The following is a 26,412-nucleotide window of genomic DNA, read 5'->3' as shown; positions in this document are numbered from 1 at the left end:
TATTCACCTGTAATTGAATTTAACCAATCACATCTAGTGATTTGCCACTTTGGAACCCCTTACATGAAGTAACGGGCAACGTTTTTTGTGCTGACAGCTTGAGGCACAGCAGTGGGAATCATGTTGCCTTTAGGATCCAAAAATAGCCAGTGATTGATGGAGAGGAACTTTTAACTACAGCTTTTTTTGGTAGTGTGATGGATATGGCAATGACACTAAAATTACTTACTTAAATAAATACAGCCTCTTTGGGAGCTATTGTGGCGACCAAATTGAAAGGAAGTTAAGGTTGCCTAATACATTTCCAATGGGTGTGTGTTACATCTTGTAAGTTAGTGAAACCCATAGTTCAATTGTTCCCCTGTTCCCTGGGTTTCTTTCTGTGAAGGGACTGTCACAGAGGTCTTGGAGACTGAATAAAGTTAATTGCTTTATTCATCTGCAAGATTAATTGCTCTTCTATTGTCAGCAACTGCAGGTGAAACAAAACGTGCAGGCACTACCTAAGCTGAATTGAGTCTGCATCTGAGTTTGTTTTGTGGTACAAAAAATACACATTCCAAATAAGAGTATCTGGACTAGAACCTCCAGTCACTGTAAGTGGAAGGTCTCATAAGGGTGTGTACTGTATATCATATCAGCATTTTTTTGGTGAAAAGAAAACTAGTCCCTGACATAAAATCAGTTTATATTGTAGCAGGTGAGACAGGGGGTGCTTAATATAAGCAGTGTGTGCTTCTTATAGGGATGAAAAGAAAAAAAGAAAAGTTCTACTTTTCATAAATTCACACACTGCTAAATTCTGGAAATATCAAGTAAACAAGAGACCAAAAAGGTACTGTGTAACATGTTGTTGTAGTTTTGCAAGAAAAAAAAAAAGTTGACTTGAAATTTTGTAAACAGTACAGCAGAATGCATTTCAATTGATAATAACATGAATTCAGGTTTGAGTAAAACATTCTAATGTACAGTAGCTGTGAATCACCATCCTCAGAAAGAAGCCTCGACCTACACGTGCACTCCAGTTCAACACCGCCCATGCTTTACATATCTCCGCCCACTCATCTTTCTCATTTTTTTTTTTTACTGGAAAGCATCGGCTGAAACGCAGTTGTAAAACCATTGAAATAGTTCATTAGAGATCAGTGTATCTTCAGGATTTTTTTTTTTATTCGTTTAGTATCAGTAGATTAGTATCTGCGCTTGCTTCAAACGCGAAGAAGCGTTTTTTTTTTTTTAGAAAATATTAAGGGACCAGTGTAACAAATTATTTTCTGTAGCATTTGCTATTTATTTTTAATAGTGCTGTATTGCAGTGATACTGTACGGTTTGAGTTCTACATTTTCTAGATTAATTTGCTAAGGCATTAATGTAGCCGTAGAGATTCGTTTTTATTAGCCAATCGTCATACCATATAGCTTGCTGTTTACATTGTATTTTCGATATGAGGAGCCAGCAAGTGACATCAGGAAATGCTGCTTTATATCCAGCTATCGTTCCTCTGTCCACGAATAGCTCTGCCAGCGCAGTCTGTCCTGCCACCAGAAGCAAGGCTTTTTTATCCCCCACCACCAGGGTTAAAATTAGTATCGGTAACACACCGAGCAGGGGTAAAACTTTACCTGCGTCTACCCACAAGAGAAGTTGTTATGTCAGGAGCTCCTACAGCCTGCCGGGAGACCGCCAACCGACCCACAGAGAACCCTGCTGCAGCAAAGGTAACCATTTTATTATTGTATAATACAAACACAAGATTGGAAGTCTGTCACTGCAAAAGCAAACTAACAGTTAGCTAGAAACAAGTCAGAATACCGATTAATGTGCCCCTACTGCACCAAACTTTTAATTTGGACAAAGTTACTCTAACGTTAACATTTTGCTTTAAATTAAACCAGCCTAGTTTTTTTTCTTTTTAGCACCGCAGCTCTACAGACGTATGTTAAGTATTTTCATCTGTCAAACAGCTACTAGTACGTAGAGAACTCGGAACACTTGTGAACTTATGGTGTCGCCAAACAACATTGTTTCTGCTGCCCCTGAGATGCAGGCTTGTGGTTCCTAGATGACTGTTACTATCGGTGTTGCAGGAGGGTGAACTCTACCAGTTGCACACACTGGAACAACGGGTACGATCATGGAGATCATTCTACGCAGATTCCGTGCAGAATCTGACCAATTTAGCCAATGAGTGCGTTCACGGAGATCATTCTTAGAAGACCATTGGCTAAATTTGTCAGATTCCGTGAGCGTACCGCTTGTTGACACAGAAAATCAAAACTAACCAGTGTTGCTTTTTATCAACATTGAGTGATCATAAAATAGTAAACGTTTGTTTAACTATAAGAATAATGTATCAAATACTGTGAAAACGTAGTAATTGAATGATTTAAAAAAATAAATAAATAAATTAAATTCAGCCATTTTAAAACCAAGGTTTCAAATATTAAGTTGAAGAGATTGTCTCAATATTTGACGACAAAAAAACAGAAACAAAAAAAACAAAAAAACAGTACAACTGTATATTACGCATGATTATATTCTTATACGACGTACGTCTGTTTTGTGTTAAACATAAAATGTAATAAATGTAAAAGTACCGTCACTGTATAACAAACAGGACAGATTTGGACTAGTAACAAAAAAAAAAAAACCTGTTCAATTCAATGCAATTATTTATTGTTTAACAAAGGTGAGAACCCACTTGAGATCTGAATGGCTTTTATTGTTGCTGAAGGTCGTTTTTAGTAGGAGAATCATCTAGTAGAGACCTCTCCACTGGTTATTATTGGAAGCATGTTGAAATGTATTCACTCTGGTTCTGAAAGTCTCCCCATAGGACAATGTGTGTTACATCTCAATCAGTGGAACAGGTCAGTTTAATACATGAAGGCCCTAGTATATATAATTTAATGTGTGCATTGCATATTTTAATACTTAACATACATATAGTATATTAAAATAATTTTAAATGGTTAGCAAACATGTCTACCTAATTATACCATACCAGTAAATAAATAACTGAATGGAGTGTTAAGCTCTTAATATTTGCCTATTAACGCTAGTCTGTTAACGAACCTACTGTAAACCACATGGCTAAATGGACACCATTCTTTAAGTATAAGGAATACATAATTCTTGTTACTGTGTTTAAGTGGTATAACAAATGATTTTCTTCAAAGAGCCAAACATGTTTGTAATGATAGTCAATTAAATAAAACGTTCTGAATTCTGCTTAAGAATCGAATGCAATCACTCAAGGCCAGGCCTGGAGAATCATTCCACTCACAGCTGCTGCGGTCCTTTAGGCTTTGTTAGGTTTGCACAGCCATTAGCTGTTGGTTTCTCACTCCCTCAAGAAAGAGCCAAGCTAGCTAGATCCGGTGCAACCTGGTCTAAACCGGTGCTTAGGAAGGGACTGAGGGAGGGCCTTGGTGCTTCTGGCTGTACTGCAGTTAAACAAAAAAAAACTTTAGAGTAGTGTAACTGGCAGGACATTTTAATAACATAGTCAGAGCTTGCCAAAGGAAAAGTACAAGCCCATGCAAGCCAGTTAAGATTATGTAAGCTTGTTTATTGCTATGGATGTAAAGTTTATGCAAAGGGAATTTGAAAGGACTAAAGAGAAGTCTTAGTAAGTCGTCTTTAATCTGAGAATTTTATTTTATTTTAATCAGTTACTGATTATAAAAGGGTGTTCATTAGTTAATTTAAGAAGATAAAAGATCCGAAATTTATTTGTCCTGACTGTTAACAGAAATATTAAGTACAATATGCACGAATTCAGTAATATATATATATATATTATAATATATATTATATATATAATATATAGATATATATATGAAATAGGTAGTTCGTTATATAGCATGAAATATCGTTCAATGCTTCTTGAATAGATTACACATCATCCCAACATTATTTATTAGAAACATCTGAAAGAGTAGTGATATGGTTACGAAAAAACCCTTTGTAGACGAATCTAGTTTACCCCTAACCGGAACTTTTTTTGGGTCAATCCTCAAGCAACCAAAATGGTGGTTAACGTCAGATGAACAAAAACGTTCCTTTCGTTGTTTTGCAACCGCAAACGCATGTCTTATAGTGTCTCTTCGGAATAAACAAAAACGTTCCTTGTGGAAGTGAAACCGTCACGCAGACGTGGCTGATTGTTATTTCGTCGGCCATCGTGTATTTTGTCTCGCTCAACCCGGGTCAAAGTGTGTCAACCCACATCCTGGAGTGGGTCCCTGGGACCTGGGCTAACCCGGGTACAACCCAGGTACATGGTTCCACACTAACCGGGACTGTGACCCCGCGAACTGTGAACGATTGTGAACTGTAGAAGTGTCAGTGTGAAAGGGGCTTTAAGTAATGTATTCTTTTTTTGTCATCACACCCTGCAGATATTTTTTAAGTTTAATTGTGGCCTCAAAAGGGTACAACTGGTATACCAGCATGTAACCATTAACCAAAACTTAGGCCCTAGTAGATTAAAAAAATAAAAACATCAGGAAGAAATACACATAGAACAAATCTGGTATTTCTACATTCACTTGGTGCAAATTGGTGCAGAGAGCAGGTTAGAGGTGTACCAGCTGTACTTAGAGAAATACTTGAGCGCTTTATAGAGGCATTGAATAAATTCATTTACTGCGATATCTCGGACCTGTACAAAGCTTGTCATTTATATATGTTACTAATAACCCTTTTTGTCCAGTGATGACTTCTAAGACTTTTCTGGCATTCGGTATGTTACCAGTCTTGACAGCAGTGGCATAACTTTGGTTTCGAAAGTGTGGTGAAGAGTTTCTGTATATAGTAGTCTTTTCAGTTTCACTCCAACTTGAACTAACAATAAGTTTATTTGATTCAATTATTTGCTGAGGTTGACATATTTAAAATGAGTTTAGGTCTTTTACAATTTATTTTTAATGGTCTTGAAGCAAGCAAGGTTGAATTGAATGGGTGGGTTAGTGACATCACTAAATGGGGTGTGTCAATTAAAATGAGTGTCATTGATACAACAGTTAAAGTGTCTGTCTTGGTAAATATATGGATGCAAGTCTGAGTACGCATTTGATTGGTTCAATTTTGCAGCATCTCATGTTGATTGGTTTAATATCACAACATCTAAAGTTCTTGTAGCTCGTCTGACAAACTAAAGTTTGGTACTGTACTGCTCTTCCCACAACTTTCAGTCTGGCTCCCACCCATTCCTGCAGCCTTTATTCCACTCCCATCCATTCCCTTGACATGTAAAACTCTTTATTCCCGGTCACACCTATTCCTACCAGTTTAATTTCTGTTTCCATCCATTCCCGCAAACATAAAGAGAAACAATATGAAGGGGACATTTTCCCATCATTGAATAAGCGAGGGGGGCGTGTCCCGTGTAAGCTACGCCTATGCTTGGCAGGTATGGACGGTTTTTGGAAGTAAAATAAATGTCTCAATGGCTTTCTCCATTACTAGTAAATTAATAATATTTAATGTAAATTAATTTGAAGATTAATCTATATCTAGGGAAACCATGATATTTTGAGGGAATAGGGCTGCACACGATAAAGTGGACAACAAATGCCCAGGCCCAGTCATGCCCTCCCAGTGCTAGTTGGAGGGCAGTGTACAAAATACTGTTGCTTTGATTTAGTGAAGGGAATCATGGGGTCAGTTGGAAAGCTCATGACTTCTTTTGCTTAAATGGAGGAACCTGCAAGAGAAAGCTTTAGCCTGAAAAAGCTCCAGCAATGTCAGTTACTTGGTTACTTTCCATGCAGGTGTTAATCAACGTCCTTGATATTCTGCTTGTCTGCAAGTGTCATTTCTGTATGCTATGAGACATGAATGATGGCAGCCGCCACCTCACAGTCACAGGGTTGGCGAGGCCTGGTCTTGACATTCCCCCTCTTCTTGACTGAATGGGCCAGACAGCTGCCTAAACCTTGGCATGTCATGCTGTACGAACACAGGACTGACCTCAACAAACTATCTGGCCTAATTTTCAAATAGAATCAAGTTAAAGGCAGTTTACAGCATTCTGTTTTCATGACAATATAAAATCCTGTTCCCTGGAATACATTGTAAGTGACCAATGTCACAAATATGGTATAACCATGCTTGGTGGATCTGAATGAATAACTGCGTGTGTTGAATGACAGTGTATGGTAGTCTATGTCTGGAGCACACAAAGTTCGATATTAAAGTTAGGATGGGGACATATCCACCTATAAAACACTACGTAGTGCATAGAAATACTAACAGAAATGTTAAGTTTAGTGATGAATGTTTCAGGAAATAAAAATACTCTTCGATAGTTAAGTGTGTTTTAGTATTTGTAAATTTCACAGGGACTGTATGCGTTTGATCATTCATGCACTAAATATACTAGTATTTAAATTATTCCATTGCTGGTGATTTCCAAGGATCATACTGGCAGTGGTATAATACATGAGTATATTTTTTTAATTACAATAGGTTCATTTTGAACATCATAGTTTTCTCCATCAAGTTTTAATAGTTTTGCCATTCAAAAGCTTGTAAATGCTTATGAGCTATTAACGTTATGATCCTGAGATTGATTTGTAGCTGTCATAGTCTGTCCTAGAGGTTGCGAAATCCTCTTGAAGAATCGTTAGCAATAGTCGATACCCAAAATGGGTTCGATATGATTTAAATGACTAACAAGTACAGCAAAAAATTTTACTGTTTACATATCAGCTTTTTGGTAAAACTGATTTAATAATGGGGAATACAGCCCCATTTAAAACCTTATTTGGGGGGTTGTTGTTGCTGACATATTAGCCACAGACATTATTGGCTAGGGAGTTTGTGGCCAGAAAATACAATATATATGTTTTCGGTTTTTTTTTAGGAAGAAATCATATAACTGTCAAACCAGGGAAGCAATCCAAAATGTATCTAGTGTGATGCTATTACCATTAAACATTAGGCAACACTTCCTTCCCTGTGCTGCTTAGTTTTAAAGGTGTCTAATTCTGTAAATATGATGAGGCAAGTGCTCTAGACAGGATTGAGCTGGTATGAATGCAAGACCCTAGTAAGCCAGTCTTTTTTATGGTTTTATCTTTAACAACCCACTGACTGCAGAGTTTTGCCAGAGCGGTGTTTGTTTCAGTAGTGTGGGTTTGCAAGAGATGATAATGATTTCTGTCACTGGAGGGACTAGTCATTCACTGTTCTGGGTAATATTAACAGTGTGACATTTCAGCAGGATAGGCTTATAAACAGAATATAGTTTTAGAGCTCTGAAGAAAAGTAACATTTCAGGGATGGAAATACTGTAAGACTCATTGCATAGCAGTTTGATCCATTCCTGGTTTTTGCTATGAGTTTAATAAGACACACCTGGGCTTGTTACCTATATACTGTGGCTAATGAAGCTTGTAGTAAAACCTGGAATCGGTGAAGCTGCTATGCAATAGTAGTCTTATTTCCATCCCTGCATTCCATTTTCTAAAATACTGCTTGGGAAATCTGCCACAAAATAAAGTTTGCTTATCATTATGTTTTATTATTTTGCGATGCAGGACTGACAAGCCGTTTTTGTCCCAGAAGGCGGGGGATTTGCCTGTTTTTCTGCCCCAACCAGTGCTCCAGATAATTTTTTTCTGTAGTAGTAATCACTCCCAGAAATGTTTCAGCAGTAGTAATTTTAAATTGCTTCCGAACTGCAGTAGTACATTTTTATGATAATAAAATAAGTCACGATTAGTACAATTACTTTTTTTATTTTTAAGGTGAAATTTTGCACAGGATTTATTTACTGAATTAAATCAGCATAAATGTGGTCATAATAAACTAAAATAATGATGTTGTAACTGTGCTTTACACTTTTTTTTATAGCTTTTCTGTGAAGGTTTCAGTTTTCAGCCACAACATGTTCCTTACTTGCATTGTGTTTTATCAGTGTTGACAGCTGTGCATGTTTACTGAAAACGTAGAGGCGTACAATTAAATTGTACAGTGTATTATGATGGCAACGCTACCAAAACTATATTGTAGTTGTTCCGAGAATTGTTGTAAATAAACGCTTATTAAAAACAAAAAAAAAATTGGGAACACACACAAACAGTACTTGGATCAGTGGTAAAATACAATTGCAATTATGTTCACAGTCCATAAACAAAATTAAACGCCCCATGCAAAACGAATGAAGTAATTAATGATATATGATAGAATAAACATGTACAAATGTGTAAAGTAATACATTATGACGTGCTTATATCTCCGATAGCTCATAGTATGAAAATGACAGACTGAAGCTACTGTAAACTGCACATTTACTTAGCTATATATTTAAACAACAACCTTTAGCAGGCATGTTACTGTAACATTTAAAAACCCACAAACCTGAAACTCCTTTAGAAAATGCGTTGTCCAGTTTAGCGTCTGTACAGGTCACACAGCGAAATCTTGTTCTGTTTGTCATTCTGTATTGGAATCAATAAGAAGCCAAATAAATTTGTTTTCCCAATCATCAGTTATTCTTTTTATGAACAAGACGCCAGTATGCTAGTCTTATATATGCAGTGTGCTTTTCCTTTGTTTATGACAATATTAAATAAATAGTGAAACTTTAATTACATATATCATATATATATTACGAGGAAATATATATATGCATTTTTTTAATTGTTGCAACAGTATTCTATTCACTGTAGGTCTTTTAAAGTGCAGAAATAAGAAAGGAGGGTTAGTTGTTATTTTCTTAACGTATACACAGTCTAGACCGTTATTGGTTGTGACATGAATCGCTCATTCTCGAGTGCACCAATAGAAGCTTCCGGTGGTCACAGAGAAAGTAAACACTTCCTTTCTGTACTACCGATAAAGCGACGGGTCCTGTCTGTTTCTCAACGGCTCTGCAACAAATCCTCAATATTTTTTTTTAATGGGATGTAAATGGCTGTTTTTCAGTCAGGAATTGCAGTGGTACACCCCTTATCTGGAGCACTGCCAACCCTGTAGGAAAATGTGGGAATTTGTTTGGGGAATTAGATTTTGATCACTTTTGTGACCCTTCTGCTACATGACTGAATTATGTTTTTAAGCAGTTTATCATTGCAAGTACAACTGCATACTGATAAAATTTAGATCCTTGTGAAATGAAAACAAAAGTACCTGTCTAAACATGTTAACATAGCATCGCAGATGACACTACACTGAACAGTACGAAATGTATCTTGCGTTAGAAAACCACAGATTCAACCACCTTGACCTCAGAGCTCAGTTAGCTTTTGGCATAATCAATAAATCAAAAAGTTAATGATTCCAGAGCAACAACTGCCAGTTACCCTGTTCTTGTATTTAGATTATGACATGCAGGGGATAGTCGTTACCAGGCCCTAATGGATTGGACAATGTCAGTCATTTGCATCACACATTGGAAATGTAATCCTCAGCTGGCAGCACAACCAGGGTTCCTTCGATAACATGCACTGCAAACCGCCTAAGTATGGATTTAACCGGTTTGTGACTGGCTGCAGCAGGTTAATGTTTAAGAATCATGCTGAATGAATGTCGGGCTGACGGCTAATTCCTGCAATGCATATGTTTATACTGTACATACTTGGAGATGTAGACTTACGTCTATCCTTGTGTGCTTTCAGAGAACCCAGGGATTGCTCCTCCTGTGTTTGTTTTTCACAAGAAAGAACAAACCCTGAAGGTAATTCACGTCTGTTTTGCACAGAAAAAAACATCTTCCAGTTAATGCAGTGGAGGAAAGGGAGTGGTCGTCCGTGACTGCAGGTTTTACCCCTTGTCATGCAGGCCTTCGGGTCCTGCAGTCCCCGTGAACATTACATTACCCTAGATTTGTAGTCTAGTTTGCTTTATCGCCTTAATATAAAATATACCCAGGAAGAAGGTAATGGTTCTGAAGAGGCTGCATGAACTATAGGCATAGAGAGCATTCAAGACCATGTAACCATGCCAGTGCAGAGCCAGGCAGTGGTTATTAAGGGAGGCCCCACCAGGACTCAGTGAAGCAATCATTACCCTAAAACAAACATTGAAGGCATATGCATTCTGTTAGTATGTAGTTATTCCTCAGTGTTGTTTACTCGATACATCTTACAAAGTTAAGCAATTGTAACAGATCAGCTGTAGTCTACAGTATTTTGATGGCATTTCTTGCCATCACTGAGTTTTTTGAGTAAAACTCAGCGCCATTAATTTCAGATGTAAATGAAAAACAAAAAGTGTGGTCTCTGTTTGACCTGCTTTTTAATTAAAATAAATTATGCAAAAGAGGAGATAGCCTATGTAAACCAGGTTTATGCTGAAATTTAAACTTTAACAAGCATTGTAAATTAACACAATTTAAATATACTTTTTTTTTTTTTTTGCAGAGGCCAGCTGAGGACTCCAAATATGAAAGTGGTAGGTAATGGTGTAACACCGTTCCTTTTTTTTTTTTTCAAATACTGATTTGTAAAAAAATATCATGAAAACCTTCTAATAGCTACAGCCAATAACGAATTGCCAGCTCATGTATTGTCGGCAAATTGTAAGGGTGGGGGCTATTGTTGTTAAACTGTTAATATAGGGAGAGGTTTTTTAAACAAATGCTGCGTTGTCTATAAATCCACGTTTTATTTTTGTTCTTGAATATACCTGTATTTTATGTTTTAATCTCCAACAGGCCTGGGAGTCCCAGCAGAAAAACGTGGAAGATCCACTTCTTTTACCTACTCCTCTGCAGCCTCACATATTCAAGATGGTAAGATTAAGGGTTGCCTATTCCACAATATTCTCCCATTTTACGTGCTGTTACCCTGCTATGCGCGGCAGTAATTTTATAAACATACATCATACAACAATTACGTTTTGTTGTGTATAAAATGTTTTCACTATTTTGCCTCACTAGTTTGCACATTGAGGTTAGTATTCATTTATTTAATGTATTCATATTTTTTATAATAAATTAAAACAAAAAAAAATCCTGTAGGTTTCCCAGGGCCACTGAGCACTAAATTAAGCATTAGGGCTTGGAGGAGCACCTGCAAGACATCCTAAACATCATCTAAAGGGACAGCATAAATCAATGACCGTGACAGCGAGCTTCCTTTTAACATATTTTGCTCTTGTGTTGCAGATTCAAACTGTAGAGATAAACGAGTGAGATCGTCTTCATTTAGCTGCATCCTCTCCTTCCCTCCACAAAAGCCAGGTAAGACTGTGTAGCAGTTACCCAGTTACCTCAGCAAGTACACAATGCGTGTATCAATGCCCTGGAAGCAGCTTGTTACGGACGCTTCCATCCAAACATCTCTGGATTGTACCGTCGGCAAACTTTTCTTCATCACAGACTGCAATCTGGCTGATGCAGTCTCAATCAACAAAAATAAGGCTAAACAGAAATGTTCCTCGCAGAAGTGAAACCTTCACACAGGCATTGCTGTTTGTTATTTCGTCTGCTTATGAACGTCCGACATGCATTTTGTACCCTCAACCCAGGTCAAAGCATGTCGACCACATCCTGAGGTGAGTGAGTCTATGGGACTGGGGCCAACTTGGGTACCACCCAGGTACAGTACCAGACAAAAGTTTGAGTACACCTGCTTGAAACCAGGTTTTTCATGATTGTCTATGCTTTTAACTGTATAAACTTGTCTATAAACACTTAATATTTCATTATATGATACGTGTACTTATATAAGCTGATAATCATAAGTGAATTGCATTCAAAAATGTAATTTTTAAATGAAAATGTAAATCTTGTCAATTTCAATGAAATGGTCACCCAAAGCAAGGGGATTTCAGTCTGAAGCCCAAGTCAGTTAAAAGTCTGAAATGTGTTTAACACGGTGTTAGAACACTGGCCTAAGTATAAAAGTGTCTTTGTTAGATGTTCTCTGAGTTAACTGGCATGTTACCTAATTAACCTTTTGTCACCAATTATTGTTAACAGGTGAGGGTCTATGATTACTATAAATATAGGTAGCATAGGCACAAGTTTGTCATTCCTGAATGTAAGGGAGCAGAAAATGGCAAAATACGCTCATTTAAACAAAGAAAAAAGATAGTCTGTAATTATTTTAAGAAATAAAGGTCAATCTTTAAGACAAATCTCAAGAACTTTGCATGTGTCTGTAATTGCTGTGGCCAAGATCATCAAACGATTTGAAGAAACTGGCACTCATGAGGACCGAACAAGGTCAGGCAGGCCAAGAGAAGTTCATTCGAGTCACAAGTCTGCAAAACCGGCAATTATTAACTTCCCCTGAAATACAAGCTTAGCTAAATGCTACTAGAAGTACAGATGTTTCAACATCAACTGTTCAGAGGAGATTGCATGAAGCTGGCCTAACTGAAAGAATTGCTGCAAAGAAACCATTGTTAAGAGTGTAGAATAAGAGGAAGAGACTTGCCTGGGCCAAAAAACACAGCAACTGGATGTTTGAGGAGTGGAAGTCGGTCTTATGGACCGTTGAGTCAAAATCTGAAATATTTGGGTCCAACCGCAAGTATTTGTAAGGCGCAGAGAGGGTGAGTGCATATATGTGTGGTTCCCACTGTCAAGCATGGAGGAGGCAGTGTCATGATCTGGGGTTGCTTTGCTGGTGACAGAGTTGGTAATCTTTACCAAGTCCATGGCAAGCTCAACCAGCATGGCTATCATAGCATACTTCAGAGGCATGCCATTCCATCAGGATTACGGCTAGTTGGGCAGTCCTTATAATGACCCGAAACACACCTCAAAGTTGTGCAAGAACTAACTGGCGAAGAAGGAAAGTGAAGGACAACTCAATCTAATGACCTGGCCTGCCCAGACCTCAATCCCATAGAACTTGTATTGGACAAACTGGACAGAAGAGTCAAAGCAAAGCTACCCACAAGTGCCCTACATCTCTGGGAATTGCTGCAGAAGAGCTGGGAAGACATGTCGGGTGATTTCCTAATGAAACTTGTTAACCGAATGCCTCGTGTTTGTGAGGCTGTTATTAAGGCAAAGGGGGGCTATTTTGAGGAATCCAAGATTTAGAGACAATTTTAAATTTTCTTGAACATTGCTTTGATACTCCTAATGTTTTGTTTTGTATATTATAACATATGTTTTCATTTTCAAGTATTTACAGAAACGTATACGACATAAAACAATTATGAAAATTATAAAAAAAAATTATAAAAAATTGTCAATTATGAAAAAATCCTCGTTTCCAGCAAGTGTACTCAAACTTTTGACTGGTACTGTACATGGTTTTACACTACATGGGATTGTGACCCGGGTAGCCAGAACTCGGGTCCAGAACTGGGTAGGAGTGCCAGTGTGAAAGGCGCTTCAGACTGTCATTATGAATCCGGGAACATGATACAGTGATTTTACCTGCGATAAGGCAATGTAAAAACGTTTACAATTGAATAGACTGCACTCATTTCGAACATAAATCTTGTGGTATGTTATTCAATGTTTGTTGGACTTCCTTAAAGAGGAAACAGATTAAAGATATTACTATACAAAAGGAAATGCTTTTTTTCTGTTTTGCAGTTGCAGGAAATAATGTGTTTATGCCATCGAGCTTGTTCAGCAGATTGAATGTTGACAGCAGCAGCACAAAAACAGGTAAGAAATAGTTTCTGAGATGACAATTTAAACACCATTGATTGCTTTCAGATTCCATTTATATGTGCGCTAAAAGCATCTGAAACTGTACACAGCAAAGAGTCAGTTTATTAATTATCTAAACGTATAAAGACGTCAATTTGTATGTACAGCTACAGATTGATTGCCCTAATACACACTGGTACCTGTTTTACTTCATAAAAGCAGGGCTTGTCCCTCCAAGTGTGAAACAGACTCTCCTGTGGCCTGCTGTCCTCCAAGCCCCACCGCTCCACAGCTTCTCTCAGCCAGTGCTCAGTGAGGAGACACCCAGCTGCTATGGGAGTGCGGCAACAACGCCTCAGGTATTTCAATGATGTCATCACTGATTTTAATATTTAAAGTCTGCTTTTAGATCCACGTGAGTAATATTAAACACAAATATTTAGCAAAATATAACAAATAGAATTCGCCCTGAATGCCTCAAAGTACAGTATCAAAACAGACCTATATCGCTTCAGTGGGTGTGAGTTTTATGTAATCCACTTTCTGCCCTATCCTGCTTTGATGGTTGTTATGATGTCAAGCTATAATGATTACCTACAGTCAGCCTTACATTACCCTTTAAACACAAGTTTAGCCATAAGTGCAGCATTTTCTATTCCACCACTTGGGGGCAAAGTCAGTTCTCTTTGTTGTACCAGCATTTAAGATTAGTGCATTCAAGAATGGATTGTATTACCAAGCAGTAGCTTTCTGGAGCTGTGATGCAATAATTATAGCCTTGGTAGCTAAAGATAACCACTCACTGAACTAATGAATTTGGCTTCTGGTTTACAAATGCTTCAGGAGCCATCAGCCTCGTCAGCACAGGATACAGCAAGTGTAGAAATGGAATCAACATCCAACATCTTCCTTCAGCTTTTTCCAACAGTGGCAGCAAGGTAAATTCTATTATTATTCAGTATATCAGAGGATTTTGTTTTTCATTGGTTTTTGTGGGTGGTTTTAGGTGGTGCATTAGCATTAAACTGCACTTCTCTCTGACCGTTAAACCATCATAAGATTTTAATACAGTAATATAGTTGTGTATTGTAACTTGAAAGACAAATGAAATGACATTAAATGTTTGACTAGTTTTCTAAACAAGAGTTACTGAACTTTGACTACAAACAATTCAATTGCATTCTGCAGAAACCTCGCAAATCAGAAGACGACCAGAGTAGATGGCAATGCAGAGTTTGTGTTTGGAGAAAATATGAGTGAAAGAGTTTTGGTAAGAGGATTATTGTCATGTTACAATACACTTTCTTCCAAAAGCAACTTCTTCATGAATGTGTGTATTTGTGTTAGAAAAACAACTCAGATTTTCCTTTCAGTTTAAAGAATGTAAGGAATTTTATAATAAACCCTGTGGCGTTATAGGATTGGAAAGAGAAACGAGTTCCAGGCAAAAGGCAGATTTTCCAAAATATATAAAACATTATTCTTTAAAACCATCAAGAAACCGGTGTGGACAAGGACAGTTAAATTATTGTTCTAGATGGTTTCTCGTTAGTTTTTATAAGGATAAAATTGTTTTTTCCCCTTTCAGAAAATGAGCGGTTGCTGTTGCATTTGTTGGTGAATATGGCCAGTGATTTAAAACCCCAGTTGCATGCAGTGTTTTCTTGTACTCTGTCAAATTAGGTGTAACCAGACCTGCCAGTTAGTCATTTAATTGTTAATGCTGTAAAATATGTTTCTTCTTTTAACAGAGCCCACTCAAAACCTCAGACTGTGACAATGAAGATAGCAAAGACGATGCATCATTAGATGAAGACTCGAGTTCTTCTGGTTCCGAATCGTCAAGCTCAGAGCCACCTTACAAAAGTAAATACAGTGGGGGAATTACACCTAACTACAGTACGAACACAGACAGAAGAGCACTTGGAGACCCTACTTGAAAACAATGCTGTCTTTGCCCTGACAAATATGGAGTATTTCATATTTCATGCATTATCCCAATACTTTGAGGATTTGTATTTGCTACTGTTTTGTTACAATGCTGTATTTTCAGTATGTATCACCCCCATGTGGCTGAGAATATAATAGCGCTCTAACACTGTTGTAGGAGGGAAATGTAGAAGGAGCAGAAAAAAACTATTTACAGATGGTTTAAAAACAGCGTCTTCTTGTCTGATAATAATGAACGTAATTAAGTCTCCTTTATATATCAGAGGTACTCGTGTGTGTGTCTCTCTGGAGTGCTGTAACTGTTATTGCTGTGTTACCTCCCAGCAGTGAGAAGGCAGACATTAAGAGAGTCTGCAGCCGCATACACTGCAGCTTCCAGTAAGAGATGCCTGCTGGAGCAGGTGGAGGTCTTCACAGGGGAGGAGGAGGAGAGCAAAGTCATGCAGGTACAGTTATCCTTCATGCTAGGGCTGCAACTATGAGTGCATTTTGACTTTCGAAGGTTTGGAACACATTACCGAAGGTTAGAACCTTTAGTGCTATTAATTAGCATATTTTACTGGTGACGTCACCATAGCTACTTGTTTATGTTTGATTGAAAATCCTATTATTTTACAGGTAATTCATATAAATGGAATAAAACACAAATGTAGTTTAAAAATGTTATATAGAACAGCAATCACCTTTTTAAAATTTAAATAAAAATACACATTGTTTATTTACATGTAATTGATGCTGCTTGCGATATACACATTAAGCTTGCATTGCAGCAGCACAAACTGCAGTGAACTTAGGCAAAACAACGCTTTTTTTAACAGTCACCTTCCAAACAGGTTATCAGTCACAGTCACATTTTACTACTACTACTACTACTACTACTACTACTAATAATAATAATAATATTAATAATAATAATAATAATAATATGAATTTACGCTTGTCAAGTGACCTCGGCGATTGGTTATGCCTCCATGATACAACAGTAGCTTGCACAGTTTGCATTCAACTTCTTTTTTGGTTGTCTGGGCATTTAACAGAAAAAATCCCAAACAGCAGAGGAGTTTCGAGACATTTCTTTCAATACAGCTTATGCTATACAACGCAAAGGTTTGCCTTTGGATAACAGGAGCTGAAGGGAGAGGAGCGGACGGTGCTCTGTTTTTTTTAATAGAAATTATTAGTGTTGGCATATATTTTCAAACATATTCCACCATCGCACTTCTCTTACACTGTCTTGTACACTAGGTATTCAGTATGTATTTTACTGAAGCATTACAACCGCCCCAGTGCACCATACCTGGCAGCGCCACCATATAGAGTTGCTACATATAACGATTTGGTAGTGGATTTTAGGTAATAATATGCATTATACAAATTCAAAGATCGAATTTTGCATGTGAGTGACATTTAATGTGTGATTTATATTATTCACACATTGTCAAACGCTTTCTGTTGACAGAGAAAAAAAAACTAAACAAAACAAAAAAAACATACAGTGCATGAATGAGCCTAACAAACCTTTGAAGGTTTAAAACTACTTTGGGATTCCTGGCTATAAACTATAAATGTTCCAAATAAACTCTTGCCACCCAGGCTTTCAGCTTCTTATACTTTCTTTTACACACTCTCCCAAACACTTATTGTTCTGCCTTTTATACCATGTGGTCAGGGGTTGATTGACAATTATTCATTCATCAATCAGCACCTGGCCAGATTCCACACTTTTCACGAACACAATCATCAATCACTCCCACATTTACACAATCAAACAATGCCATCGCCATGTGGCTTTGCAAATAGTGGCAATCTTGGTTACGGGCTGTCTCTTCACCAAGATGTCCGCCAGCTGCCTATACAAATGTATGAGCTATATACTGACTGGACTGTATAATCTTAATGCATTTAAAAACAAATCAAAGTTCCATGTTATGGTCAAAAACTGGGAAGATATATCCCTGTTACACAAATAGGCCCTACCACCAGCTTGGAAACCTGAATATCATTCTTTGTTTGTAGGTTACCTGCAAACTGTTTGTGTTTGAGAAATCCACTGAGTCCTGGTTGGAGAGAGGCAGGGGAGTTCTGAGGCTCAATGATATGGCCACAGAGGAAAGTGGCAACCTGCAGTCTCGACTAGGTAATGTTTCCTAATGGGAAGAATATTAATTTTTAGATATTGTAACGGATTGTACCGGCTTCAAGAGCCACTTCAGTACATCCCAATGAATGTATTCTTGTTTAGATTCAGTTTGTATCATTTTCAGTTAACACATCCTGTTACTTCATTAAACTTGCACATTTATAAGGCACTCCTAAAAGTCTCACATAGCTCTAAGAAGTACAGCACACCAGTGGATATGCAAAGAGAAAGAAGTACCACTGGTTTCACAGATCCCAATTAGCACTAATCTTGGACGACCTAATGTTAGTTTAGTTAAGATAATCTAAGACTAGTGCAAATCAGGGTTTATGAAAATGAGCCAATAGTGCAAATGTATTAACTCATACACAGGGCTTGAAGTTTTTGTTTTTAACCAGTAATAACCTAAAAAAATACCCCTGAAGACCTATTTAGAAAAGGCAGTTTTTATTTTTTTAAACTGGTAAACCTGGGTTCTGGCAGTGTATTTTCAATAAAGTCAATCATTCACTACACTTTCTACATAAAGAAAACGGCTTTCAGAAGGAGGGCAGTGTGAAAAGACATAGCTACTGACCAGTTAGCCATTTTTGTGGACCTACATAATAGAATACACCCGTTAGTGACTGGAGTGGGCTGAAAAAAACCCAACAACAACAACAACTCTGTAGTGTTGTAAGATTGTTTTTGTTATTGTTTACGACCAGTGACTATTTAAAAGCTAGGTTAACATTTATATTTACAAAATGTGTAATTCTTGTAAAATATAATAAATTAATAAAACAACATCAGTATTATGATTAATTAAATAACAATTATAATAAATGAAAAATACTTACTGTTAAAAGGCTAATAAGTCAGTTGGTTAAACTCTTTAAGCTTCCTTTGATGTAGTATATTAATGATTGCCTTCTAATTGTTTTTATAAAGTTATTTAAGGGTCTTGTACTCAATAAGTTTTACTGATAAACCAGGAATTGAGTTGAGAAGTTGGAACATAATGTGTACAATGTGTGAGCTGCAGCAATAAAACTGTAAGATTGTAAAGTGTCTGCACCCACCTGAATTATTCATATAACCTCTTCTGAATCCCAACATTGCAATGTGATAGATATGCCGGCTCTAGTAGGGGGTAAAGCGAAATCTGTTACTTCTCACAGTTCTCGGATTCAGAATGCATCCAGAGTTCTACATTACCTGAATCCTAAATGTGGACATCCTAAACCACAGTAAATTAACATTTGTATATGTATTTGTGAAATGTACATGCAATATGTTATAGAAACAAAAGTTGATGAGTTTGAGTGGTATTTTAATAACCGGAAATAACTGATACATTCATACATTAGTTAACTCTTATATTTCAAATTATGTTACCTTTCAACAGCCTTGGAATAGCCTCTGAATAGCTGATAATTATGCAATGCAATGCATTTTGAAAATAATGTTTTTAAAGGGTGCATTTTTGGTTTGCAGTGATGAGAAACCAGGGTAACCTGAAGGTGATCCTCAACACTAAGCTCTGGGCTCAGATGAATGTGTTCAAGCCGGCAAGGAAAAAACTGTGCTTCACTGCTACTGACCTGGACAGCCAGGCCGTTCGAGTGTTCCTCATACAGGTGAGAGCTTGCAATTCAGGTAGGGGCTCACTTGCCCTGCACCTAGTCCAGGTTTAACAAATGCTGTTCTCCCTCTTCATAAGACAGCCAGGGAAGTTATAAGGCGGTTTGATCATGGCTCGAATTTGCCCCGTAGTGTCATTACACAACTACTTGCATTGTCATTACAAGGTGGAATACAAGTATCCCAGCATCTTAACTATGGCTCCCAACTACAGCATTGTACCTGGAGATTTTAAAGTTACAGCAATCAGATTTGTAATATCTAGGATATATATTTATTTTACATACATTTTAAATACAATAAAAAGTTATAGATTAGTAATATCTTATGTGGTATAGGGTAGAGTGCCGAAGCAGATTAACAATTTTTATAATAAAAAAAAAATGACCCTCTCTTTATAAAACATATTGGTTATTCAAAAGTCCTGAACTAAAGAATAATTAGAGTAATTGCTAACAGTCAGTGCTCCAGATAAATATAATATGTAATTCATATTTTTTCAATGCGTAAAACACCCAGGTACAGACCCTATCTGGAGCGCTGCTAACAAGGCAATATTAGGGCTGTATATGTTGATCTCTTTACCTACAAACACAGATCGAACTGCTGCCGGTGGCATTGCTTGTGGTGGAATGCTTATATAGGGTTTAGACAATCACTGTACTCTGGATGGGTATGCCATGACAGAAGACCTTTGCCCTTCTCATTGCAGGCTTGTGCGAAGGAAACGGCGCGTCTCTACTTGGCTATTCACCACCGTCTGGTTGCGCTGCGGAGTTGTTTTGGAGGGCAGGAAACGGAGGAGAGCCTGATGAGGCTGGAGGCTGAGCCACAAGCCTCTGTCCTGCACTGTGACAGTGAGGACGATGAGCGATAGCCTGCCTTGGAGGCTCAAGATCCTGTAAGGAGGCTTTCACATGTGTTTGGTTTTTGTTGTCTAAAATGTTTGACATTGCTTGCTGGTATTATTGCAGCTAAAGCAAATATAAGCCAATCTTGAATCAACAATTCAACAGCTTTACATATTGTACCCCCAGAGCCAGATTCACAAACAGACAGTACTTTCAAAGTCCTTATGGAAACTTGCGTATTGTTCCTCTAAATTATGATAAAGTGAAAGAAATGGTCTGACATCTGCAGTAAGTGCTGTTCTAGCAGTTAGAGGTACTGAGATGTGTGTGTTTACAACTAAAGCTTGTAATAAAGCATACCAGATGTATTTTAAACTCATTAACAAACTGTCTGAGTGAGTTGATTGGCAGTGAAGCTGTTTGAGGTGACAATGTGTTTAGCCGTTTATCGCACATAGTCCTGCTTGACTTAAACGCCTTTATCTGGAAGGTGTCCTTCTACAGTGGGATCTGTACCTTTGAGACAGGAAACAGAAAAGACCTATTTAACAAACTGTAAAGTTACCTCACACAGTACTGGCAACAGCCTGTGTGCGGCTGGTGATCCATTATGAAAGGACCTTTCTGTTTCCAAGTTGATTAGACTTTGGTATGTTTGTGTGCTCCTGGATAAAGGACATGTTTTAGTAAAACATAAAGCAATGTTCCCATTTCCCAAAAGGGTTCTGGGAAAATTCTACTTTTGTCTTGGCTTGTCAGTGCTGTATTACATGTCTTAATGCAAATACAGTATGTAAATTACCACTGAGATGAGTGACTGATTCAACTTGTGGCTCAGAGCGGAAGACGCCTAATTTCCTTTTTTTATGATTTATTATATTGCAATGTATTTGATGTGAGAAACTTTTAACAGATATAATATTATGCATCAGAAAATAACTAAAGATCTCTTGAATTTTACAGACCAGTCTAAATGGAAGAGTAGCCAGCTGGGGTCTGCACATGATGATATCACCTTGTATCTACAGAGGACTCGCTATACTGGACAGTCAAAGACAACTGCATTCCTTTCTGGTCAGCTTAAACCTTCAGTCATGCTTCAAAGAAAACCTTCCAGAACAAACCTCTTTATAGAGCTTGCAGATACAGAATATCAGAATGTATTTAGGTCTGTGGAACACGCGTGGGCAGTTTGACTTCACAAGATTGAAGAAATTCTCGCTTTACCGTTACAAAAAGACCAAATTTTACAACAACAAAAATGTACTAAGGATATGCACATTCGACATGGACGTTTATTTTATTTTTCAGCCCTCACTCTCTCTCTCTCTCTCTCTCTCTCTCTCTCTCTCTCTCTCTCTCTCTCTCTCTCTCTCTATATATATATATATATATATATATATATATATATATATATATATATATATTTGCAGTAAAGCTCAATATGTAAATGTATTCTTCAAAATAATTCCCCTGGTTCTCACTTATCATATTGATGAGTGTGAAAGGTTGTTGTTGGCAGAGGTGGAGGGGTTGTGTTTGATTGTTGTTGGTATTTATTTTTCACATCAACAAACATTTGCTAAATACCAGTATGTATTTTAAAACAATAGTCTTTTATATAATTGTACTATATGTACTCTGTTTAGATAAAGGATATTTCAATACAGGCAAACTGGTAAGAGGGTTAATGTAAACGGTGGTTTTCATTTGTAATATCATTAAAGGTGAACAAAATAGTGTTGTTGAGGCTTTTGGCTTTTGCCACAATAAAGAAATATGAATGTGAAATGCTGAGGGAGTACTGTAGATAAGTACCCTGGCTAGATACAGTACTGTGATTTCTCAATGACACCTGCACAATCGCAATTCTACTCTGATTGTTTTTTTTTGTTTATTTTGTATTTTTTGCATTCTGCATTGTTGGTTATCTTTGGTAAAATAGCACCTTGTTTTGGACTCCATTTAAAAATCTGTACCAAGCATCAACGTCATATTTAATGTAATCATATAATCATATATAGTGTGTGTGTGTATAATATATATATATTTGCTTTTGCTGCTAATGCTGATTTTCAAATGTATACTTTAATAGGATCGAATGTTTATATTGGGAATAATATATATTTTTCTTCCAATTCTAAAGATATGTTGCCTTTAAGACATGTATTTAAGAAATGCATATATTATGCAGTGTTGGTTATTCACCAAAAGAGACAAGACATTTAGTAATTGTTATTATAAAATATTCTTAACGATGCAGTGTCACAAATGGGTTTAAAAACAAAAACCTTGTTGATAACAAGTAGACACAGAAGCAGATCTGTTTAGTGTAGCGTTTTTTTTTTTTTTTGCAACAAAAAAACTACAGATAAATAGAGCAGACAATAAATTCTGCTTCTTGATGAGAGAATGTGAACAACAGGGCGTGGTACATTGCAGCTTTAAACATGTCTATTAAATAAAATGCCAGCCTTTCAGAGTTGGGTCAGACTTGCCTATTGTATTAAAGTGCATTGTAAACTTTTTCTAAACCCACTTGTTTAAACTTGGCAATGTTTTCTGTCATTGTTACCTTTTTCAAGTGCATTAAAGCTGCTAAATGGATTTCTGTATTTGTACAGATGTTTCTGCTTCCGTTTTGAAGTTTATAGTGTATTTTATTTTTTAAACACAAAAAAAAAGCACGCAGAGAAGTGACTAAGGCAACAAATAATTATACTGCCTTATAAATGTGGCTGTGCACGCTACCCCTAATATTGAAGCGTTACAGTATGTAAGCAAATACATTTTGTGTAGGAATGAGTTCATTCCTTAACCTGATCATTATCAATGAGCATTCCAAGTAAACTGAGAAACCCCAACCTCTGTCCCAAACCTAACCATTATGAAATATTAGTAAAATGTTAGTAAAATGTCTAAATACAGTGCTGTGATAAAGTTGATCAGCAAAGGCTTTATGTTATCAGAAATCCTAATACTGCAGATGGAGAGTCCAGATAGTATAGTGTCCAGGGGTAAGAATAACTAAGAATACAGGCTAAAGGAGGGCCTCTCTCAGGCGGCAAAAGATCCAGGACCTTATTTAGTTGTGAATATGCATTTGTTAATGTTATAGGTATGTTTTACTTACTGGAAATATCCTGAGCACTTGGTACTGGGACAGAAGCCAACTTAATGTATCAGTCCTACCAGATAAGATTGTAGTCAGCTGATTTTTTCCCCATTAGATAATCTTTTTCCACCTCTTATAATTCTTTAACTTTTACAGACAAAACAGCTGTTGCAGTTTAAGCGGCTTACATTAGTTTCCAGGCCCCACTTGAACATGAGGTGCATATCTCAAGGGTTCTATCTAAAAAAATGAATTTAAAAATGTGAAAATAACTAACTGTATGCCCTGTGAATGTGAACAACGTTTTTTGGCTTTTCCACTACTGGTCTTTGTTCCAACCATGTTTTAAATTGTTTAATCAAACCAATTAAACGTACATCCAGACCCTGACGTTGGTAATTATATAATTCTACCTGTTAAACCCGGTGTGGAATGACCCTCCAGGACTGTGATTGGACATCCCTGCGTAGATTTAAACAATACAAAATGGATAGGAGCTATAACCTGATTGGTCAATACAAGGGCTTTAATCTCAGATAAAGGACCTCAAATGTTTTCTTTGAAACTGTTCCATCGCTGTTCCAAATCAATCTGCCTGAAAATACTGGAATCCAGTATTCATGTATTTTACCTTGTTTTCTGCTAGATGAAAGAAAATCCCTGTTCTTTTACAGGCCCTCTAAATGTTGTCTGTCAATGTAGAATAATTCTGCTTCCTCACTGTCCTGTCTATATTTAGCGTAGCAAATAAAGTGAAAACAATTTAATAAAAGAATCAAGAATAGTGTTTGCGTCAGTGGCAAGACAGTGAGCACAATAGCAGCAAGTCTCCAGTCTGAATGACAAGTTGAAGAAATCAAACAACTGGATGCAATCCGATTATTTTCAGCAAGTTTATTTCGGCATTTCACTGTAACTACACAGGCACGACACTCTTGCCTCTAACAAAGTGTCGCAAATAACGTTGAATCAGCTAGGCTGGTCAGTAAAACATTGAATCCTTTTGTATGGAGAATCTCAGTAGCTAAGGCTCATGGTTCATCAACTGATTCAGATTCAGTTGTATTGAGTTTGCCCACTAATGATGATAAACAAACTACAAGTTAGGTGCCTGCTGATATGAAAAACAGTAAGTTTTGGCCCCCTACTGTATTCTGGATGAATGGCATCCCTTCTAAAGTGTCTCCATGTGAGCAGAAAGAAGTGTATAGTAACAATATGTACAGATCCAGAACTATTGTACATGGTGCAGAAGTAACCCTGACACATAAATTAAAACATAATCCTCTTGTTAATTGTGCATGTAATATGTGCCAAAGCAAGTCATCAGTGACTGGGCTCAGACTTTGTCCAGCATGCAGTCATTTGGCTAAACACTGTAGAATCTTGTTTGAATGCAATGATTCTGTAGGGGTTTATTTCTCTCATTTAAATGTAAACCCAAAAAGATATTAAGAAGATTGAATGCATGAGTTGTGAAAGGGTCACTTAGTAAAATGGGCGCATCTGGGAAAATTAGAATGTGAGGAAGGTGTCCCTACTAAGCATGTACAAGTGTCTTGTAGGTACGAATTAAAGGCCATGGCGACTCACACCTGTGATGCGAGATGATGGATTCGAGAGCCTATTATCGTGTTCGCTGAGCCTGCCCGAGTCGAACCAGAGACCGAAGTGGAGTCTTGCTGGGAGTGAGCTGAAACCCTGGACATGGATTGGAGAATTTAAAATGAAATGTATTAATGCAATAATATGTGTTATAATCCTTTGTATTGTTTGTATAATCTTTAGTTTGGAAAATTGGGTAAGTGTGTAATCAAAAGTAACGCGTAATGCTGTTTTAATTCTTAATTGTGAAACTTATGTATTTTCTTTATATAAAATCATGCAGTAGAAGCTGGTATAGTTTGATACCAGTGGCCAGTTTTTAGGCAGTTTCTTATCAAGATGGGCTTGATTCCCAGAATTGAATGCAAGTTTCTGCAACACCCTTTTTAGCCTAAGAAAATGTTGTTAAATGTTGAAATAAGGTTTAATATGCTTGCTTTTTACTATAAACTATTTGTGCGTGTAAGACCATATGCTTAACACTGCCTGTTATAATAATATACATGAAATTGTTTCTCATCAAGATAGGTTCGCATTTAAAATAGTTAATAATCGTGTTCTATAGGGAGTAAACTGTCTAGTTTGACTCTGAGTTAAAAGATGGTGCAGCATAAAGAGATGTTGTTTGAAATATAAAATAAGAAGCTTAAAAAGTAATTTTAAGAAAAAGAATAGAAGATGGGTTTTAAGAAAGTAAAAACTTTATAACTTGCTGTGAGCCTGTCTTGAAGCCGTGCCAGAAAGTAAAGGGATAGTTGGCATGAAGAGCGGAGTTCTCTTATCAAACCAGCGTCAAGGTTAGAGAGTGTCTTCTCACCATAGAAAAATTGGAAAACACTTTGATTATTGCTGGAAATTGGAAAGCTAAGCGCACAACTGTGCAGCTGAAAAAAATAGGAGGTCGTCCGCAGTTCAGCTGAATTCGTGCTGTTAGGAAACTCATAGGACAGAGACATTACAATCTTACACTTAAATAAAAAACAAATAGATTATCCATGAAGAGAAACTCTATATTGGGAAAAACATAAGATGGAAGTTCCCTATAATATCTGTTAAGCACACGCCTGTAAAGAGAGAAGGAAAACTAATTTGAAGAATAGAATGGCATGAGGGAATATATTATTAGACATTAATACATATAATCAATATAATCATAACTAATAGTGTTGTATATATTTCAGACAACACTCATATATTCAAAATAATATTATTTTCTTTGTTTCACCTAGCTTTTTAGATAGAGGAGGGGTCGAGAAATGAGCGGGTGAGATCATGATTGGATGTGTAGACCAGGTGTCATATCTTGAAAAATTGTTGGCACAAGGCTCTAAATTTTTAGGCTGTTGTGTGCCAAAGAGATAGGAATTGGACTTGATAAAGATTCTCCATGTATTCCTAGGGAGACGAATCCTATAAAAACTCACACTTTTCGCAAAAGGGTACCACATTCAAGACCTTTGCTTGACAGGGTGAAGTGGTCCATCACTTGCAGATCTCCACCAGACTGATTCCTTTGTTCACGCTACTTTTCCTTATAATAGGAGGTAAGCATAT

General features: G+C 37.1%; 1 protein-coding gene across 3 annotated transcripts; it reads left to right on the top strand.

Annotated features, from left to right (window-relative positions):
• Nucleotides 1–1,080: 1,080 nt before the first annotated feature.
• Nucleotides 1,081–21,506, top strand: LOC121318333 (ran-binding protein 3-like). 3 transcript variants are annotated; one of them, XM_041254882.1, is made up of 15 exons: nucleotides 1,081–1,719; nucleotides 9,631–9,689; nucleotides 10,375–10,405; nucleotides 10,668–10,745; nucleotides 11,121–11,195; nucleotides 13,515–13,589; nucleotides 13,797–13,933; nucleotides 14,418–14,512; nucleotides 14,763–14,844; nucleotides 15,326–15,440; nucleotides 15,849–15,970; nucleotides 17,541–17,661; nucleotides 19,141–19,283; nucleotides 20,000–20,188; nucleotides 21,102–21,506. In XM_041254882.1, the coding sequence occupies exons 1-14, from the start codon at nucleotides 1,446–1,448 to the stop codon at nucleotides 20,162–20,164; spliced, it is 1,572 nt and encodes a 523-aa protein (XP_041110816.1). In that variant the 5' UTR covers nucleotides 1,081–1,445; the 3' UTR covers nucleotides 20,165–20,188; nucleotides 21,102–21,506. The 3 variants fall into 3 exon arrangements, with proteins under 3 accessions (XP_041110816.1, XP_041110807.1, XP_041110825.1); XM_041254873.1 differs by having other exon boundaries at nucleotides 13,794–13,933; XM_041254891.1 differs by lacking the exon at nucleotides 9,631–9,689 and having other exon boundaries at nucleotides 13,794–13,933.
• The last annotated feature ends 4,906 nt before the right edge of the window (nucleotides 21,507–26,412 follow it).

Source organism: Polyodon spathula, chromosome 1 (assembly GCF_017654505.1).
Source record: "Polyodon spathula isolate WHYD16114869_AA chromosome 1, ASM1765450v1, whole genome shotgun sequence".
NCBI lineage: Eukaryota > Metazoa > Chordata > Actinopteri > Acipenseriformes > Polyodontidae > Polyodon > Polyodon spathula.
This window is presented reverse-complemented; position numbering and strand designations above follow the sequence as displayed.